The 18,749-nt window shown below is 68.4% G+C and overlaps 8 protein-coding genes across 8 annotated transcripts; 4 read left to right on the top strand and 4 right to left on the bottom strand.

The window, feature by feature from the left end:
* Positions 1 to 1,459: 1,459 nt before the first annotated feature.
* Positions 1,460 to 3,644, bottom strand: MICPUCDRAFT_67304 (uncharacterized protein; the record flags this gene model as incomplete). The annotated part of the gene is made up of 1 exon (XM_003057674.1): positions 1,460 to 3,644. A coding segment is annotated over one exon (2,185 nt), but the record flags the coding sequence as incomplete, so codon positions are not given.
* Positions 3,645 to 3,737: 93 nt separating this feature from the next.
* Positions 3,738 to 5,715, bottom strand: MICPUCDRAFT_67303 (uncharacterized protein; the record flags this gene model as incomplete). The annotated part of the gene is made up of 2 exons (XM_003057673.1): positions 4,944 to 5,715; positions 3,738 to 4,815 (listed from the first exon to the last, which is right to left on the bottom strand). Coding segments are annotated over exons 1-2 (1,720 nt in total), but the record flags the coding sequence as incomplete, so codon positions are not given.
* Positions 5,716 to 6,776: 1,061 nt separating this feature from the next.
* MICPUCDRAFT_15736 (uncharacterized protein) lies at positions 6,777 to 8,195 on the bottom strand (the record flags this gene model as incomplete). The annotated part of the gene is made up of 1 exon (XM_003057672.1): positions 6,777 to 8,195. A coding segment is annotated over one exon (1,419 nt), but the record flags the coding sequence as incomplete, so codon positions are not given.
* A 128-nt stretch (positions 8,196 to 8,323) lies between these two features.
* On the top strand, positions 8,324 to 10,354 carry MICPUCDRAFT_57208 (uncharacterized protein; the record flags this gene model as incomplete). The annotated part of the gene is made up of 1 exon (XM_003058043.1): positions 8,324 to 10,354. The coding sequence occupies one exon, from the start codon at positions 8,324 to 8,326 to the stop codon at positions 10,352 to 10,354; it is 2,031 nt and encodes a 676-aa protein (XP_003058089.1).
* A 100-nt stretch (positions 10,355 to 10,454) lies between these two features.
* MICPUCDRAFT_57207 (uncharacterized protein) lies at positions 10,455 to 11,878 on the bottom strand (the record flags this gene model as incomplete). Its single annotated transcript, XM_003057671.1, has 2 exons — positions 10,455 to 10,584; positions 10,644 to 11,878. 2 exons carry the CDS (start codon positions 11,876 to 11,878, stop codon positions 10,455 to 10,457), a joined length of 1,365 nt encoding a protein of 454 aa, XP_003057717.1.
* A 370-nt stretch (positions 11,879 to 12,248) lies between these two features.
* On the top strand, positions 12,249 to 13,907 carry MICPUCDRAFT_45450 (uncharacterized protein; the record flags this gene model as incomplete). The annotated part of the gene is made up of 2 exons (XM_003058042.1): positions 12,249 to 13,229; positions 13,389 to 13,907. The coding sequence occupies exons 1-2, from the start codon at positions 12,378 to 12,380 to the stop codon at positions 13,905 to 13,907; spliced, it is 1,371 nt and encodes a 456-aa protein (XP_003058088.1). The 5' UTR covers positions 12,249 to 12,377.
* Positions 13,908 to 14,211: 304 nt separating this feature from the next.
* MICPUCDRAFT_16312 (uncharacterized protein) lies at positions 14,212 to 15,930 on the top strand (the record flags this gene model as incomplete). The annotated part of the gene is made up of 1 exon (XM_003058041.1): positions 14,212 to 15,930. A coding segment is annotated over one exon (1,719 nt), but the record flags the coding sequence as incomplete, so codon positions are not given.
* Positions 15,931 to 17,781: 1,851 nt separating this feature from the next.
* On the top strand, positions 17,782 to 18,714 carry MICPUCDRAFT_32935 (uncharacterized protein; the record flags this gene model as incomplete). The annotated part of the gene is made up of 2 exons (XM_003058040.1): positions 17,782 to 18,504; positions 18,541 to 18,714. The coding sequence occupies exons 1-2, from the start codon at positions 17,899 to 17,901 to the stop codon at positions 18,712 to 18,714; spliced, it is 780 nt and encodes a 259-aa protein (XP_003058086.1). The 5' UTR covers positions 17,782 to 17,898.
* Positions 18,715 to 18,749: the final 35 nt, after the last annotated feature.

Below are 18,749 nucleotides of genomic sequence, written 5' to 3'. Positions count from 1 at the left end.
ACGGCCGCCGCCGCCGCCGCGCGCTCGCGCTCCACCTCGAAATCGAGCTCGGTGCGCCACTTATCGCGCATCGCCCTGCCGCCGTCGTCGTTGGATCGCGTCGGCGTCGGCTCTTCTTCTTCCTCGCCGTCGACAGCCTCGCCGCCGGTGACGTCGCCGCCGCCGTCCTCTGCTCTTCGGCGGAAATACGCCGCGTACGCTCTGCCGACGTTTCGCATCTTTTTCCCCGCGGCGGTGTGGACGACTTCCATTCGCTTGTCGTATTCGATCTCCTCGTCGGTCTTGTAAAACTTCGACGTCACCGGGTCGTGCAGTCGTTCTTCCTCCGGGATCTCGTAAAACTGCGGCTTGTCCGGGAGCTCCGACCACGGCTTCAGCGCGGGAAGGTTGAAATACAACGACATCGACCTCGCCCCCGACGCCGTCGGCGCGAGTCGGAGTTGCTCCTCCGTGAGCGCGTACGACTCCGGCTGCGTCATCGAGATCGACGCGGTGACGACGCCGACGCCGCACGTCGAACGCAGCGCGGACATGAGCTGGTCGTTCTCCGGAACCGTCGGGTCGAAGTTTAAGAAATCGAGACGGTTCGCGTAGTTGTTGTACACTACGTCCGCGGACTTGCGAACGAGCTTGCACATCTCGTCCAGGAAATCCGCGACGTCGCTGTCGATCATCGTCTGCATCGTGAGCGCAAATCCGGTGACGAAGCTCACTTTGCCCACCTTCGTGGGGACGATGAAGGCGATCGAGTCGACCTGTTTCAGCCCGCTCTGGGTCATGAGCTTCGCGCGCGCTTGCTTCAGGATGTCGCGCAGGCTCGAGTGCTTGTGATCGTACTGGATGTACGCCACTCTCGGGAGCGTCGCGCGGTCGATCACCTGCGTGCCCTTCACCTTGGAGCTCACGACGACGAGCCGCTGCCACTTTCGCTCTTCCGCGTCGTGCAGCGCCCCCGTGTAGTTCGCCGCTTCCGCGAGCTGTTTCGCCTTTTCCTCGGCGAGACGCGCGGCGGCGTCCTCCCTCGCGCGCTCCTGCTCTTGACGTTCAATCTCCATCTCTTGCATCGTCTTCTCCTGCCTCCGCGGCGTCTCCCCGGGCTCGAGGCCGTCGAGGGCATTCAGCGCCATCCCGAGCTGGTTCATCGCGTCGCGGCTCGCGGGCTTCGTCGCGAGCGCGGCTCGGTAGAACTTCGCCGCCTCCTCGATCCGGCCTTGCTCCATGCAGAGCAAGCCCATGTTGAAAAGCGCGGGGTAGTAATCGCGCTTAAACTTCAACGCGAGAAGGAAGTGCTGCTCCGTGTCCACGGCGTTCCGTTTGCTCCACTCCACGACGCCGATGTTCGTGATCGCCTCGGCGTTGTCCGGGTCGCGCTCGAGCGCGAGGAGATACTTCTCCACCGCGCGTTTAGGCCGCGCGCGCATCATCTGAAGGTTTCCGAGTTTTATAAACGTCGCGCAGTGCTTCGCGTCGATGTCGAGGCACTTCTCGAAGCACTTCTCCGCGGCGTCGATCGCGTTATCGCGCGCGTAGAGCATCCCCAAGTTGAAGTGCGACTCCAACGAGCGATGCTTCAGCTCCGCGGACTCCTTGAAGTGCTTCTTCGCGTCGTGCATGCGCCCAGTCTTCGCGCAGAGGAGACCGAGATTATACCGCGGCTTGAAGAAAAACTCCTCCTTCTCGAGCGCGGCGTTGAACGCCTTCGTCGCGGCTTCGAAGTTCCCTTCGAGCATGTGCGCGACGCCCAAGTTCGCGTAGGCGACCGCGAACAGCTGGTCTTTTCGAATCGCAACCTCGAACGCTTGCACGGCGGCGTCGTACTTCCCCATCCGGGTTAACAAAACCCCGCGCGTGTTCTCGTAATGCGACCGCGACTGTTTCTTCTCCGCCGCGGTCAGCGCCTTCATCGCGTCGTCGAACTCGCCGTACATCGCGTGGATCACCGCCATCGCGTGCAACGCTTCGGACTGCGAAGCGTCGCGTTCTAATATTCTTCCGATGACGAGCTCCGCGTCGTCGATGTGCCCGGTCTGTATCGCTTCGGAGATGCCGAGGATGTCCGCCTTCTCCGTCTGCACGACGACGCCGCGTCGGTCCTCGTCTTCGTTGTTCGGCATCACCATCTCGTAGAACGAATCCCCGCCCGCGTACTTGAGCAACAGCCTCTGCTCTCTCCAGTGCCCGTACCCCATGTAACACATCACGAGCAACGTCGCGGCGAACGCCGCGGCGGCGATGTAGGCGTGCTGCATCCCGAGCGCGACCGTCGTGCTCGCCTCCGCGTCCGGGACGAATTCGTACACGGTGACGTTCGGGATGCACCCGCGGCGGTTCACCGCGTCGTCCACCGCGGCCGTGAGCGCGCCGTCCGCGCGCATCCGCGGCGTCTCCGCGACCCACGCGGACGGACCGGAGAGGTACGTCGCCGGGCACGCGACGCACGTCGTCGACGCGGCGGCCGCGGAGAAGAAGTAATCGTCGCAGTCGACGCACGCGGATTGCCCCGTCGCCGGTTGAATCGTCCCCGCCGGGCACGCGGCGCAGACGTCCGTCCCGAGCGCGGCGGCGACGTACCCGGCGAGGCACGCGGCGCACGACGTCGCGCCTCGCGACGCCGCCGCGGTGCCGAGCGCGCACGGCGTGCACATCGCCGCGTTCGCGACGGAGGAGTAGGTCCCCGTCGCGCACAGCTCGCAGACGTTGGTCCCGCCCGTCGTGGAGTACACGTACGTCCCCGCGGGGCAATCGGACGACACCGCGGCGGACAGCACGGTCGCGCCGACGGACAACGTCCCCGCGGTGATCGCGGCGTTGATCGCGGTCGTCACGCGCGTCAGCTCCGTCGTGTTCCAGCCGCCGCCGAGGGCGACCGGGAACAGCGCCGCGTTGTTCACGTAAAAGTCTAGAATCACGGAACCGGAGGTGACCGCCGTGATGACGACGTCGGCCGCGACGGACCCTCCGCCCGCGCTCGCGGCGACGCCAGCCTTGAACGTCGCCTCCGCGGTCGCGTCGAACGCGGCGACGGTGCCGTCGATGGAGACTTTCATCGTCGGCGGCGTCACGCCCGCGGCGAGCGCGGGCGGCACCGGCGGCGGCGGCGGCGACGGCGGCGGCGGCGGCGGGCTCGGCGGCGGCGGCGGCGGCGGCGCCGTCGTGCACGCGCCCGCGCTCGTCCCCCCGGTCGCCCCGAACGTGCTCAACCCGGAGCCGCACGCCGTCGGGAGCTCGTTCCCCTCCAGCGGACAGTACGTGTCCACCGGGCACACGACGCACGTCGCCGCGCTCGTCGCCGCGGTGACGTTGCTGTAGTACCCCTTCCCGCACGCGACGCACCCCGCCGCGAGGCTCACCGCGCCGGCGTTCGGTCCGTAATACCCCACCGGACACTCCGCGCAGGCGGCTAACCCGCCCGCGCTGTACGTCCCCGCCGCGCAAGACGTCATCGCGCTGATGTCCGTCGTGTCCGGGCACGCGAACCCGGGCGGGCAGGACGTGCACTGCGCGCTTCCCGCGGCGGCGAACGTCCCCGCGACGCACTGCTCGATGGACGTCCCGTCCGCGTTCGGGCACGCGTACCCCGGCGCGCACTGCGTGCAGTTCGCCTTCCCCGCGACGGCGTACCACCCCGAGTCACACCGCAACATGACGTCCTGGTCCGTGTACGGGCAGTGGTACCCCGCGGTGCACGTCGTGCATTCGCCCTGTCCCGCGAGCGCGAACGTCCCGGCCGCGCACGCCGTCGGCGAGACGTTCGGCGTCGCGCACGAGCTCCCGGCGGTGCACTCCACGCAGTGGGTGTAGTTGCTCCCCAACCGATACGTCCCCGCCGCGCACAGCACCGGCGACAGCTCGGGCGCGGGGCACGTGTACCCGTCCGGGCACGCGTTGCACACCGTGTCGCCCGTCTCCGAGAGCGTCGGCTGCCGCGTCGTCTCCGCGTGGTCGTACGGCGACGCGGTGAACGCGCTCGCGTTTAACGTCCACCGCGAGTACGTCCCCTCGCTGCAGTAAAAGTTCGCGAGGCTGCTGATCGCGCTGAGCGGGCACCGCGTCCCCGCCGGGCACGCGTCGCAGCTCTCCGACTGCTGCGTGTCTTGGTACGTCCCCGGCGCGCACGCGGAGCACGACGCGCTGCCGGCGGCGGAGTAATACCCCGCCGCGCAAATCTGCGGCGTCGCCGTCGCCGTCGTCGCGCACGCCGTCCCGGCGAGGCACGTGAAGCACGCCGCGCTCGCGGGTTCGCTGCTCTGTCCGACGTCGCACGCGCTGCAGTTCGTCGCGGACGCCGCCGCGTAGTATCCCGCCGTGCACGCGATCGGCCACTCCGTGTTCGCAGTCGGACACTGAATCATACAGAAAATGTTCACCGGTCAGTTGAAAGGGGACGCGATCACGTGTTGAAACCGAGCGATGGGTGAAACACGTTTGCATAGAACGCGCCTGATGCCCCTCCGGGCAGCTCACGCACGCGATCGCGCCCTCCCCCGAGTACGTCGCCGCCGGGCACGCCTGCGGGGTCTTCCAACCGATCGCGGGGCATATCGTCCCGTTCGGGCAGTTCAGACAGCTCGGCGCGCCGCCGGGGCCGTACTCTCCCGCGTCGCACGCGTTCGCGTTGGTACCGTCCGGGCACTCGTATCCCATGGCGCACGGCGGCGGATCGATCGTGTTCGAGGACTGACACGCGCTCCCGGCCGGGCACGTCGTGCACTGGTTTTCGCCGCCGTCCCACGTGCACTGCACGGTCGTGCCGGCGATGAGCTGCTCGCATCCGCCCAACACGACCGTGTTCTCCGAGGTGATCACGCACGTCATCTGTCGGCGGCGATGGATGCCATCGGTCAGCTGAAAGGGACCCGCGCGATGCGATCAAACGTCGCGTTGAAACCGAGTGATGGGTGAAAAACGAACGTGGTATGTTAGACTGCTAACGCGAACGGCACCTTGTGCGTGACGACACCGTCCTCGTCGATGAGCGCCTGGGGCGTGCACACGGACGACGCCGTCCCCGCGAAGTTACACGTCCCCGGGTCGTTCGAGATCAACGCCGCGCCGGACGTTTTCGTGTTGAACGCGCACTGCGCGGCGACGACGTCGGAGAACCCGTACGCGTCTTGCACCTGCTCTGGATTGAGCGTCGTCGAGCAGCTGAACGGGACGTCCGGGAACCGGCACAGCGCGGAGACGCCGCTGGCGTAGGTCCCGACGCCGCAGTCTACGCACGAGCCTCCGGACAGCGCGGTCCCGGGCGCGCACGTCTGCAGCAGCGAGCGTCGTCCGGCGGCGAATGCGGCGGCGCGGGGAGGAGAGCGACGCGACGGCTCTGCGACGCGCGAATCGTCGTCGCGAGCCGCGAGCCGCGGCGCCTCCGCGAGCTCCGCGCGCGCGGCCGACGGCGCCCCCGGGGTGAGGTCGAGCGCGGCGACGACGCCGGCGACGTTCGCGAGCGCTAGCATCGCGAGGACGAGCGTCGCGCACGTCGCGGTCACCGCGAGCGGCCCGACGCGGGGCGCGTCCGTCGTTCGCGCGTCGTCCCGCGGGCCGGCACCATCCCGCGGCCCGCGTCGTGGTTGTTCGCTCGACATCTCGGCGTCCCCGACCCCGACGTTCGCGCCGCCCTCCTGGCCGACGACGAGCGCGGGCCGCGTTCTCTGGCTAGTCTAAGCGCGCGCGCGTCCTCCACCGCCGCGAAGACCTCTCCGCGGCGGCTTCCGACGTCCCGGCGCCGCGCGTTATGGCGCGCTTTAAAATCGATCATCAGTCGGCTCGGATTATCGGAACGGCCAACGGCTGGCGTTTTACAGGTGCGTTTTACACTGATGATGATGAGCTACCGCGCTCTACTCCGCTTCGATGGCCTCGCGGAGCTGATACAACAGCTGCGCGCCCTCCGCCTTCGTCGCGAGGACGCTGAGACTCTTCCCCTTGTCGCCCTCGCCGTACCAGCACGCGACGGCGAGGTCGCCAGGCCCCGCGACGCCGCCCCACCCGTCCCCGCCGCCGACGCCGTTCTCCTTCTTCTCCTTCTTCTCCTTCTTCTCCTTCTTCTCCTTCTTCTCCTTCTTCGCCTTTTTCCGGTCGCGTTCGTCCGACGCGTGTCCGACATCCCGAACCCGCGCGACGAGCACGACGCACCCGGACGTCACCTTCCTCATCGCCGCGAGCGTGTCCTTCTCCCAGCACCCCTCCGGGGCGTCCACCGGGCGAAGAAGGTTCGCGCTCGACGCCTGAGCGGAGATTGGCTGCCCTTGCTGCCGACAAAGCACGCTCTCGATCTCCCTCTTGGACGCGCGCACCACCTGTTTCGTGAGGTGCGGGAGCAACACGTCCAGCCCCTCTTGCGTCGCGCGGTAGTCGCACTTCGCCCCGGGCGCGGTCTGCCGCTCGAACGCCTTCACCCCCGCGGCGACGACTTGAAGGCCGCCGCCGCCGCCGCGCGCGTCCGCGCTCAAAAGTTTCTTCGCGCCGCCGGACACGAAGTACAACCGCTTCGGTTTATCGCTCTCGGCCTCGCCCACGCGTCGCGTCACTAAACCTCGCGTCAGGAGCTCGCGCCCGCGATCGGTCATGCCGTACTGCGACTCGATAGAGGACGTCAGCGCGTCGTTCGAGACCGTCGTCACGGGCGCGACGCGTTTGGACTCGTTCCAGTCCGCGCCCTTCTTCCCTTTCTTCCCGTCGCCGTCGTCGCCTCCCCCTCCCCCTCCACCCCCTACCCCCCCCGCGTCGTCGTCGTCGTCGCGCGCCGCCGCCGCCGCCTGCATCTCTGCCGGGAGTTCCGCGACCTTATCGATCGCGACGATGAAGAAACCGCCGGTGTCGTCCAGGTGCGGCAAGATCCGGACGCAACGATCGAGACGCATCTCCGACGCGGCTTTCCCCGACGGCGGCCACATCGTCTCGCACACGTTCCTCTGCCTTCGTCCGTCGCCGTTCGGGGTCTCGTGCCACCCGAAGACGTCCCCGACGTGCCACGTGCGCATGCCCGGCCGTCGCTTCAACCCCGGGAGCTTCTCGGAGACGTCCACGAGCTTCAACGACCCTTTGCCGCGTCGCAACAACGCGGCGACGACGGCTTCGTCCTCGAGCGGGTTCAGCGAGCACGTGCTGTACACGAGCCTTCCTCCCACCTTCAGAAGCCTGACCGCGTGCGTCGCGATCTCGAGCTGCAGCCCGTGAAGGTCCACGCCCGAGCCGGGCGTCCACTTCTTCCACAAGTCCGGGGATTTACGCAGCGTCCCGTCGCCCGAACACGGCACGTCCGCCAACACGCGATCGAACAGGATCGGTCTTCTCTCGTCGCCGCCCTTCCCCGCCTCGATCAGGAACGGGAACTTCTGCGCCTGGTGGTTCGTCACGATCAACGCCGGGGAGTTGCTGCGCTTCGTCTGGTGCGTCAAGAGGTTCGCGCGCTGCAGCGACGCGTCGTTCGCGACGACGACCCCGGCGGGCGCCTCGGCGCCCGTCTCGCCGCTCGCCTTGTGATGCAACATCTCGAGCAACTGAAACGTCTTGCTCCCGGGCGCGGCGCACATGTCCAACACCCTGTGCGACGGCTTCACGTCCAGCAGCAGCGGCGGAATCATGCTCACGGCCTCTTGCCGCGTGATCGCGCCGGTCTCGTTCGCTTGCACCAAGAAGCGATGCAGCGCGCGAAAGTCGTCGGATTTTTTCAGCGCATCCTTGGGCACGTCCACCTGCCACGCGAGCGCGTCGGGGTACCATCGCAGCGCCCTGGGCGGGCGCGTCGTGTGCGCGCGTATCCCAGGGAAGAGCGTCTTCTCGAGCGTGTTCCGCGTGGACTCGCGGAACTTCCCGGACATGTTCACGCGGAACGTCAGCGGCAGCGGGGTTCGGAACGCGTCCATCATCGATTCCCACTCGTCTCGGGGCACGACGCCCTGGTGCTGGTAGTACGCCTCGAACTTGTCGTTCCGGAGCTTGGACGCGTCCGCGAAGCCGTCGCCGCCGCCGAAGCCGTCGTACCTCTCCCCGAGCTCGTCGTCCGCGAGGTCGCGCTGGCGCTTCGTTCCCGCCGCGCCGCCGCCGCCGCCGCCTCCGCCTCGGCCTCGGCCGCCGTCCCGGCCTCGGCCTCCGCCGCCGCGACCGCCGCCGGGAGTGAACCCGCGACCGGCGCGACCGCCGGGGCTGAACCCGCCGCGGCCGCTGCCGCCGCGTCCTCCTCGTCCCGCCATCGGGCCGGTCATTGCGATGCGACGCGAGCGGTGCCCCCGCGCTGTGCCGACGGCGTCGTTCGACATCCGACTCCACGCGACCGCGTCTGCCCGATGCACTGGCTGACTGGTATCGAAACGTGCATCAGATGTTGGCGCGAAATCGAGTTCAAACCTCGCGTCCGCGCGCGTCGCTCCAGAACGCTCCGCGCGGAGCGGTCCGAGGCGGCAGCCGAATCTATCTACACGCATCCATGGCACGCGAGTGCGTCGCGCCGCCGCCCGCCGCGGACGAGCGCGGGGACACCCACCCCGTCGCGGCGGACGAGCGTTTGAAAAAATCCCCCGTGACAACGACGATTCTCCCCGAGAAGAGAAAACGCGGACGGCCGCCGAAGCGCAAGCCGTCGGACTTCGCCGCGGACGCCCCCGCGGCGCCTCAGACCGCGTCAGGGGGCGAGCGTCCCGGGAAGAAGGAGCGCAGACGCGTGTCGTCGCCGCGCGAGGTGCGCACCGCGCGGATCGCGTTCGGATTGTTGTTCGTTGTTGGCACACCAGCCCTAGGCACTTCTTTTCTGTCGCGTCGTCCGTTCGAATCTCACTCGCGTCGCCGTCGCCGTCCCACCCCCTCCGTCCATCCCCGACAGCCCGTCGCCGCGGAAGCGTTCCCGGCGTCCCCCGGATGCACCACCCCCCAGGCCGCGGCCGTCGCGGCGGTCGTCGCCGTCGCCGGGGACGCCGCGGAGGCGGACGCGCGAGACCCGTCGTCGGAGGGTCCGCGCTCGCCGTTGGACGTGCTCGTCGACGCGGCGTCGCAAGGAAAGCCGACGCGTCGGCCGTCGGGCGGCTCCGACGCGGTCAAGAAACTCCTCGCGCGCTCGCCGCTGCGCCCGATGCCGCTGCTGTACGCGGACCGCGGCGTCGGCGACGGCGTCGTCGACTACGACGAGATCGCGGAGGACGAGACCGTCAATCCCACGGAGGCGGATGGCATCTCGCGTCCGACGGGCTTTCACGGCTGCCTCGTCGCGGAGCTCGGGAGGCTCGCGGGGCTCCCGGACGGCGCGCGGTACCGCCTCGCCGCGGACGCGGAACAGCGCGAGGCGGACGAGAAGCGCGCGCACATCGCGCGCGCGGAGGCGGCGGAGGAGAGCAAGGCTCAGCTCGAGCTGACGGTGCGCGCGTACGAAGCGGACGCGAGCAAGTTGAGGACGGCGCTCGCGAAGACCGCGGCGAGCGCGGCGGCGGCGGAGATGAAACTCGAGGAGATGGAACAGAGACTGCGGGACGTCGATGAGAACCGACTTTCGGCGGAGGATAGTGTTCATCTCCTCCTCGACCTTGGCGCGGAGAAGACTGCCGCGACGGAGGAGAAGCTGCGCGAGCTCCGGGCGGCGGCGACGCGCGCGGAGGCGAGCGCGAAGGACGCGATCGCGAGGGCGACGACGCGCGACGAAGAGATGGCGAAGCTCGAGGCGGAGCTCCGCGCGAGCCGCGAGGAGACGACGCGAGCGCTCGAGGAGGCGAGAGCGTCGAAGCTCGCCGCGGAGGCGAAAGCGGCGGAGGCGGCGAAGTTCCGAGCGCAGACGGAGAAAGCAGTCGCCGCCGTCGAAGCCGCCGCCGCGGAGGTGGTCGAAGAGGGGGCGCGAAAAGAGGTCGCGTTCCAGCAGCGCCTCGACGCCGCCGTCGCCACCGCCGTCGCGGTCGAACGCAGACGCGCGGAGTCCGAGGGCGCGCGGAAGTTTGGGCACGGCGGCGCGTGCACGCCCGCGGGGGCGCTGTCGCGATCGCGCGAGGGGACTCCGGGGTTGGTGCTCACCGCCGCGCACACGCCGTTCAGCGCGGCGGCGGCGTTTTGTTCCAACGCGCAGACGCCGTGCACGACGACGCAGACGCCGGCGGCGGCGGAGGACGACCGCGAGCCGGTCGCGCCGCCGGCGCCGGGGCCGGCGCCGGCGAGCCAGGCGGACCCACCCGAACGCGGGTCAACCGGGGTGAGGAAATTCATCGCGCGGCATTTCAAGGATCTGCACGGCGAGCCCGCGTCGTTGTGCTCGCTGTTGGAGTCCTCGGAGCAGGCGAACTTCTCCGCCGAGGAGGTGTTGAGCGTCCTCGCGAAGCTCTCGGTGGACACGCCGCGGCGCGCGGCGGCGTACATGGTCACCATACACGAGATTTGATACTACGTCTGTGAATACCTACGTTACTAGACGAACGCACTACGCTCCGCATCTCTTCGCGTCTCGGCGGATGACCGACGCGTGCCGCACGTTCCCAGCGTTATCCACGAAGTACGTGGTGAATGACGTCGCGTTGACGTGGTGCGCGGCGAAACCGTGATACGAGCTGTCCGCGTACGTAAACGCGTCCCCTCGCTCTCGTTCGCTTCGCAACGCGTGCAGGCCGTATCCTCCGATCCCGTTCGTGATGAAACGCGTCGCGCTCTCCCCGTCATCGCGCTCGACGCACGCGACCTGCGCGGTGTGGTCGTGCCCGTTGATCCACGCGTCCACGCCGTGTTTGACGAGCAGCTCCCTCAGCGCTCTCCGCGTCTTCGCCTCCGCCGGGTACTTCGCGTCGTCCCTCTTCCCCCTCTCCGACGCGCTCATCAGCGGCCGGTGGCCAATCACGACCCTCCACGTCGGCTTCTCCGCCTTCCCTCCGCCGATGTCCGCCGTCGCGTCGCTCAGGACGCGCTCGAGCCACGCCCACTGCGCGTTCGCCGCGTCGTATCCGGCGACGTTTTTGTTCAGGTCTCCGCCGAACCGCCGCCCGTCCCTCCATCCCGGGGACGCGTGTTTCCCCTCCAGGCCGATCCAGTCGACGACGATCGTCTGCACGGTGACCCCCGCGCCTAGGTCCGCTCCGTTCGCGTCCACGCCCGCGGGTTTCAGCCGCTCCACGCGCGCGTAGTACGGACTCGGCATCCGCCACCGACCGTTTCTGTCGCCGTACTCGACTTGCGCGGCGACCGAGCCGCGGTGGTCGTGGTCCCCCAGCGCGGGGTACCACGGCGATATGAACGTCGGTTCCGTCTCGAACACGTCCTCGAACTTCTCCTTGAACTGCGCGTCGTCGACGTCGCGCACGCCGGACTGGTAGAAGTTATCCCCCAGCGTCGCGACGAACCGCGGCAGCGACGCGGGATCTTTTCCCGAGCACAGCATCGCGCGCGCGACCGCTCGCGAGTCCGTCCCTCGCAACCCGCGCACGCCCCAGTCCCCGAGCGTGAAGAACGACAGCGTCTTCGGCGGCGTCGGCGGCAGCGGCGTCGTCGCGCCGAGATCGTCGCAGTTCAGCCACGGCGCGCGCCTCGCGTCGAGCGCGCGGTCGCGCGCCTCTGGCTCGACGCCGTCGTCGTCGAGAGGCGGCGCTCGCGGCGGTGGCGCGTCGCGGTCGTCGTCCGTCAAGATGAGCGGATGCGCGCTCGCGCCGAAGTTGACGTCGTCTTCCAGTATCGGCGCGTTCGGGGACGCGCTTCGCGCCTCGGGCGCGCGACGCGCGTCGTCCTCGACCCAGCGCTGGGGGTCCGACGACGACGAAGACGACGATCGCGCGAGCGGTCGTCGTTCGCCCCTGAGCCCGCTCGCGGCGTTCGTCGCGGAGGCCTCGTCCTCGACCCACTGGTCCGCGCTCGTGGTCCGGACGTACGCCGCGCTGATGAAGACGAGCGCGAAGACGCACGCGAATGTCTTCCTCGCCATCCTTCCCTTCCGCGGCGGCGCGCGACGCATACTGACAAGATGATGACGCAATGACAATGACGCGCGAAGTCCCGAACTCGTCACGGCGGATAGGTTTTAGGGCAACGTCACTCGCACTCTGCGCCACGCACGAGACGCGGCGATGGCGTGCACCTTGCTCGTGACGTGCGCGCGCGGAGGCGGCCTCGCGTCGCCGTCCGTCGCGTCGACGTCGTCGACGCGGCGGTCGTCGGCGATGGCGTCGTCCCACCGCCGCGCGGCGTGCGCTTCGGTGACGTCGTCAAAGGATTCGACGGCGGTGCCGTCGTCGTCGTCGTCGTCGCCGTCGAGGCGCGACCGCCGCTTCCGCGCCCCTTCCCGCCGCGGCCGCGCTCTCGTCGTCGTCGCGTCCACGCGCGAGGACCCCGACGGATCCAAGCGCGCGCCGGACCCGTCCGCGCGCGGGACGGTCGACGCCGCGGACGACGACGCGTTCCGCGAGTGGCTCCTGAAGTCCGAGATGCCGAAGACGGGAAAGAGAGCGCTGCGCGCGCTGTCGTCGCTGCCGCTCGCGATATCGGAGTTTCTCGTCATCGCCGGGTTCTCCGCGCTCGGGACGGTGATCGAGCAGAACAAAGGGACGCAGTGGTACGTCACGAACTACCCCGTGGACGATCCCGCGCTGGGGTTCATCGACTACCCGCTCATCTTAAACCTCGGACTGGACCACATCTACACCGAGTGGTATTTCCTCGGCCTCCTCGGCGCGCTCGCGGCGTCGCTGACCGCGTGCACGTTCACGCGTCAGCTCCCGGTGTGGAAGGTGGCCGCGGACTGGAAGTTTCTCGACCGCCCGCGGACGCTCCTGAAGATGGATGAGGCGGAGACGCTGCCGCGCGCGCGGAGCGAAGATTTAGCCGACGCGCTCGCGAGACGCGGGTACCAAGTCTTCGTGAAAGGGAAGGCGCTGTACGCGTTCAAAGGCCTCGTCGGTCGGCTCGCCCCGATCGGCGTCCACGCCGGGTTGCTGCTCACCCTGGGCGGCGCCGCGTACAGCGGCCTCGGCGGGTTAGGCGGCTCGATCATGGCCCCCGAGGGCACGAGTTTCGTCATCGGGGACGGGTTACGACGCGGCGGGAGCGTCTTCGCGCCGCGACCCGCGGCGGCGAAGGACTCCGTCGTCGTGAACGACTTCACGATCGAGTACTTACCCAACGGTCAGGTCTCGCAGTTTTTCAGCGACCTCTCCGTCGTGGACGCGAAGGACGGCAGCGAGAAGCAGCGTAAGACGATCAGCGTGAACGTGCCGTTGCGTCAAGGCGGGGTGACGATGTATCAGACGGATTGGGAGATCGCGTCCGTGCGTCTGCGCGTGCTGAACGAGGACGACGGCGGCGCGACGGCGGGCGCGGAGGACGCCGCGCTCCCGGGCGCGGGCGCCGCGGGCGCGGAGGACGCCGCGTCGTTCGCGGCGAAGGCGCAGGCGCGGCAGGGCGACCTGGGGCCGGCGCCGGAGACGCTTTTCCCGGAGGCGCGCGCGGACGGCGACGCGTCCGCGGGCGAGACGCTGTCGCTGCCCATGGCGAACCTCGAGGGCGTGGGCAACTTCCAGGGACGCATCTGGGGCGCGTTCTTGCCGCTCAACCCGGACGCGTCCCCCGGGACCCCGGAGGCGCGCGTCGGGGTGTCGCTGCTCGCGCGCGACTTTCAGTCCGTCGCCGCGTACGCGAGCGACGGGTCGTTCGCCGGCGTCCGACGCCCGGGTTCGGGCCGGCCCATCGTCGTCGACGGCTTGACGCTCGTGATCGACGACGTGAAAGGGTCGACCGGGCTGGAGCTGAAGACGGACCCGGGCGTGCCGTGGGTCTACGCCGGGTTCGCGGGGCTCATGGTCACGTCGTTCCTGTCGTTGCTGTCGCACTCGCAGGTGTGGGCGGTCGGGGAGGAGTCGAGCGGGTTGTTACACGTGGGGGGGCGGAGCAACCGCGCGAAGGAGGAGTTCAAGACGGAGCTGGACGAGGTCTTGAGCGAGGTGCCGGAGTACCGGTGACGCGCGCGATGTGATGACGCGGGGGAGAGAGAGAAGAAACGCGGCGCGTTAGGGCGTTGTAGCCGTTTCGTCCTTACGATATCACGTCATACTCAGCCGCCGAGTCCGAGTCGCTCGCGAGATGACAGAGAGTCTTTTCTTTTCGTCGACGGTTCGTCGTCGTTCGTCGTCAACCGTAGATTATTAACAATTGGGGCCGCTTCCAGCGCGTCGCCGCGCCAGATCTCGTCCGCGCCCCGCGTCGGGTTCGTCGCCCGCACGACGCGGCGCGATGCCGGAGGGTAAGCGCAATGAGCTGACGGACATGGCCGCGTCCCTGCGCGCGTTCGCCTCGAAAGGGAACCCCACGAAGGAGGCGAACGCGCAGCGACGGCACCTCTTCCAGAGGATCATTCAGTACGTCACGATCGGGATAGACATGAGCCCGCTGTTCAGCGACGTGATCATGAACGCGCACACGACGGACATGGCGACGAAGAAGATGCTGTACCACTACATCACGCACTACGCGCGCGTGAAAGCGGACCTCGCGCTTCTCACGGTGAACACGCTTCAGAAGGACGCGAGGGACGACGACCCGGTCGTGCGCGGGCTCGCGATTCGAAGCATGGCGTCCCTGCGCGTCCCCGACCTCGTGGAGTACCTCATCGAGGCGATCCGACTCGGGCTGAAGGACGCGCACCCGTACCCGCGGAAGACCGCGTCGATCAGCGTGTTGAAAGCTTACGACCTGGACGAGGACGCGCTCCGGGAGACGGAGATCTTGGACGAGGTCCGACGCATGCTCGCGACGGACCGCGACCCGGGCGTGGTGACGAACTGCCTCATCACGCTGCGGGAGATCGACGGCGAGGCCGCGGTCGCGACGAAACAGAACGTGTACGGGCTCATAAATAGGATAAAAGACTTCGGGGAGTTCTCGCAGGTGACGATCCTGGAGACGGTGGCGACGTACGTCCCGAAGGACAAGTCCGAGACGTTCGATGTCATGAACGCGTTGGAGGACCGGCTGCAGCATTCCAACTCCGCGGTCGTCCTCGCCACCGTGAAGGTGTTCCTCGGCGTCACGCTGCAGATGCCGGACGTGCACCAGCAGGTGTTCGAGCGCCTGAAAGCGCCGCTGCTGACGCTCGCCGCGGTGGGCGCGTCGGAGACGTCCTACGTCGTGTGGGCGCACCTGCATCTGCTGGTGACGCGCGCGCCGCCTCTGTTCGTCACGGACTTCAAGTCGTTCTTCTGCCGCGCGAGCGACTCCCCCGCGGTGAAGAAGCTGAAGATCGAGATGCTCACCGCGGCGTGCGACGCGTCGAACGCGTACGATATCGTGACCGAATTGAGCGAGTACGTCGGCGACGTCGACGCCGCCATCGCGCGAGAGAGCGTGAAAGCCGTCGGGAGGATCGCGCTCGACGGCGACCAGGACGTGAGCGGGATCGTCGACCGGTTGCTGCAGTTCTTAGACCACGGCACGGACTACGTCACCGCGGAGACGCTCGTGATGATCAAGGACTTGCTGAGACGGCACCCGAAGTGGGCGGACGAGTGCGTGCTCGCCGTGAGCGCCGTGGACGCGGAGTCCGTCACGGAGCCGTCCGCGAGAGCGGCGATCGTGTGGGTCATGGGGGAGTACGGGCACGTCATGCCCGAGGCGCCGTACGCGCTCGAACCGCTCGTGGACGAGTTCGAGACGGAGGAATCGGAGGAGGTGAGGTTGGAGCTCCTGAGCGCCGCGGCGAAGTTGTTCTTCAAACGCCCTCCGGAGATGAAGCGCACGTTGGGGAAAGCGTTGCATTTAGGGTGCCAAGACGCGAACCAGGACGTGCACGACCGCGCCATGATGTACGCGCGTCTGTTGCGACACGATCCCGCGGCCGCGGGTCGCGTCATCGGTTGCGAGAAGGCGACGATCAACCGGTTCACGGATATCGACAGCGCGGATAAGCACTCGGAGACGATTTTCTCGGAGTTTAACACGCTCTCGGTGTTGTACCGGAAGCCGGCGTTCTTGTTCACGGAGGACGCGCCGAAGGTGATTCGACGCGCGCCGTCGAGCGCGTCAGGCGGCGATGGAGACGGGGGGAAAAGCGGCGGCGCGGGGACGAGCGCGATGTTAGACGCGAGCTTGATCGATTTGAGCGACGGCGGCGGCGGCGGGGGCGGCGGCGGCGGCGGGTCCGCGAACGATCTGAACGACCTCCTCGGCGGCCCGTCCACGAGCGGCGGCCCGTCCCCAGCGGGGGGCAACAGCGCGAACAACCTCCTCGATCTGATCGACGTCCCGCTCGCGGCGGCGACGAGCGCCGCGCCGCCGCCGCCGCCGTTGACGTTGACGCTCACGCCGGCGCTGGACGCCGCTACGTTTCAGCGGAAATGGGGCGCGCTCGCGGCGTCGCCCGGGTGCGTCGGCGGGCCTCGAACGTTACCCCTGGGGCCGCGCACGCCCGCGCTGTTGACGACGCCGCCGCCGCTGATGCACCACCTCGCGCGGCTCGGGTGGCTCGCGATGGCGTCGGGCGGGGCGCCGCCGGCGTTGAAGTTTTACTTTTACGCGCAGCCCGTCGACCAGAGCGAGCATTTCCTCGTCGAGGCGACGGTGGACAGCGGACGGTGCGTCGCCGCGACGACGATGAAGACGGACGCTTCCCCCGCGGTCGCGGCCGCGGGGGAGGCGTTGTTCGCCGCCGCGTTAGCGTCGTTCGGGGCGTAGCCTATTCGCGCCGTGTCGTAGTAGAGCGCGCCGCGTTGAATATCACGATACAGTAGACCACAGAACGCGACGCGACTTCTCACGTGTCACGCTCACGTCTTGTCCACCGATGACTGGCGACGTCTGCTTTCCGCAATTCGTCATCTTGGAGAGAAAAAGGTGGCGCGAAGCGTCGCTCGAGTCGCCCGCGGGTCACAACGACGCTCGCGCGATCTCGAGGTCGAAGAGCGCGCGCGCGCGATCGCGTGTTCGCAGCGACCGACACGACGCCAACCGCGCGTCTTCGCGCGATATCGACGCGTTCGCGACGCGGGGGGGCGACGATCGTCCCGCGCGGGAGCGCGCCCGAAAAAGTGCGATCATTTTGGCGCCGGCGCGGTGGGAAGGATGCGGGGTTCGTCGCGCGTCGCCGCGAGGGCGCTGACGCACGCCCTCGCCGGGTGCTCGGGCGCGTCGTCGTCGCTCGCGCGTGAATTCGCCGCGCCGCCGACGGCGTCGCTGCCGCAGCTCCTCTCCGGGGGCGCGCCTCGTCGCGCCGCGCCGTCGCCGTCTTCTCTCGCGCGCTTCGGAGATTCGGCGGATTCGACGCGATCGCCCGTCGCCGCCGCGCGCGCGCACTCGACGACGTCGCGGTACACGTACGACGCGAAGAAAGGCTTCGCGGACTGCCAAGGCGACGACATGGCGTTCGTGGAGGTCGACATGGGGATGGTCTCCCACGCGCCGACCGCGGCGTCGTGTTGGAGCGACGACGGCGTCTCGTACAGCAGCGATCTGACCAGGGTGCGGCACTACCGCGTGTGCGTCACGACCGCGTCCTCGCGCGGCGCGGGGACGTCCGGGCGAGTCGAGCTCACGCTCGTCGGCGACGAGGGCGTCAGCGAGGCGATCCCGCTGGAGTACGAGCGCGACACGAACCCCGGGTTCGCGCGAGGGAGCACGCTGCCGTTTCGCATCACGACCTACGCGGACACCGGCGCGCTCGCATCCGCGCAAGTGCGCCTCGTGCCGGAGATGTCTCAGGTCGGGCACGGGTGGCTGCTCGACAACTTCAGTCTGACGAGCGAGGAAACGGGGCAGAAGTGGACGTTTCGCAGTAAGAAATGGTTCGGCGCCGCGGACTCCGGGGGGAAGGACGGACCGCTGCAGCAGCTGATGTCGCCATCCGCGGAGACGGAGGTTTCCGCGGAGGCGACGAACCGGCCGAAAGTTTTCCTGGACGTGTCCGCGGGCGCGGCGTGCGTCCCTCACGTGGAGAAGACGAAAGAGGGCGCGCGAGCGGTGATGCAAAGAGAGTGGGGCCACGGCGGCGAGGACGCGTACTTCGTGAAGAAGGTGAACATCAAACGCGACGACGACGGCGACGGCGTCGACGACACGTGCGTCGCCTTCGGCGTCGCGGACGGCGTGTACATGTGGCGCCAGCTCGGGATCGACGCGGGTTTGTATTCTAGGAAACTCATGGGGCTGTGCTCGGACGCGTTCGCGACCGTGAAGACGACGGAGGACGACAGCTTCAAGCCGCAAAAGTTACTCGAAGCCGCGTACGAAGGGTGCACCGCCGAGGCGTTGAAAGGGAGCACGACCGCGTGCGTCTTGACCGTGGACGCGACGCACGGGGTGTTACGCGGCGCGAACATCGGCGACAGCGGGTTCATGATCGTCCGAGGCGCGCCCGGGGAGCGCGAGTGCGTGCACCGGTCGCCGCCGCAGGAGCACGAGTTTGGCCGGCCCTTTCAACTCGGGCACCACGAAGCGTCGGATAAACCCTTCGACGCGATGCTCACGACGTTTCAGCTCGACCCCGGGGACGTCCTCATCATGGGATCCGACGGGCTGTGGGACAACCTCTCCGAGTCCGAGATCGTCGAGCTCGTGGAGAAGGTTTTCGTCGTCGATCGAACATCCGGCGGGAAGGGCGCGGAGAACGCGAGGGTCGCCAACGCGGCCGCGCGGGAGATTGTCACCGCCGCGTACGCCGCGTCCATGGATAAGCGCCGGTCCACGCCGTACTCGCTCGCGGCGACGGAGTTCTTCGACATGGTGTACTCGGGGGGGAAGAAGGACGACATCACCGTCGTCGTCGCGAACGTAGGTTGAAGAGAGAACAGAACAGGGCGCGAGTCTAATAAGTT

This window comes from Micromonas pusilla (genome assembly GCF_000151265.4).
Source record: "Micromonas pusilla CCMP1545 genomic scaffold MICPUCscaffold_4, whole genome shotgun sequence".
NCBI lineage: Eukaryota > Viridiplantae > Chlorophyta > Mamiellophyceae > Mamiellales > Mamiellaceae > Micromonas > Micromonas pusilla.
This window is presented reverse-complemented; position numbering and strand designations above follow the sequence as displayed.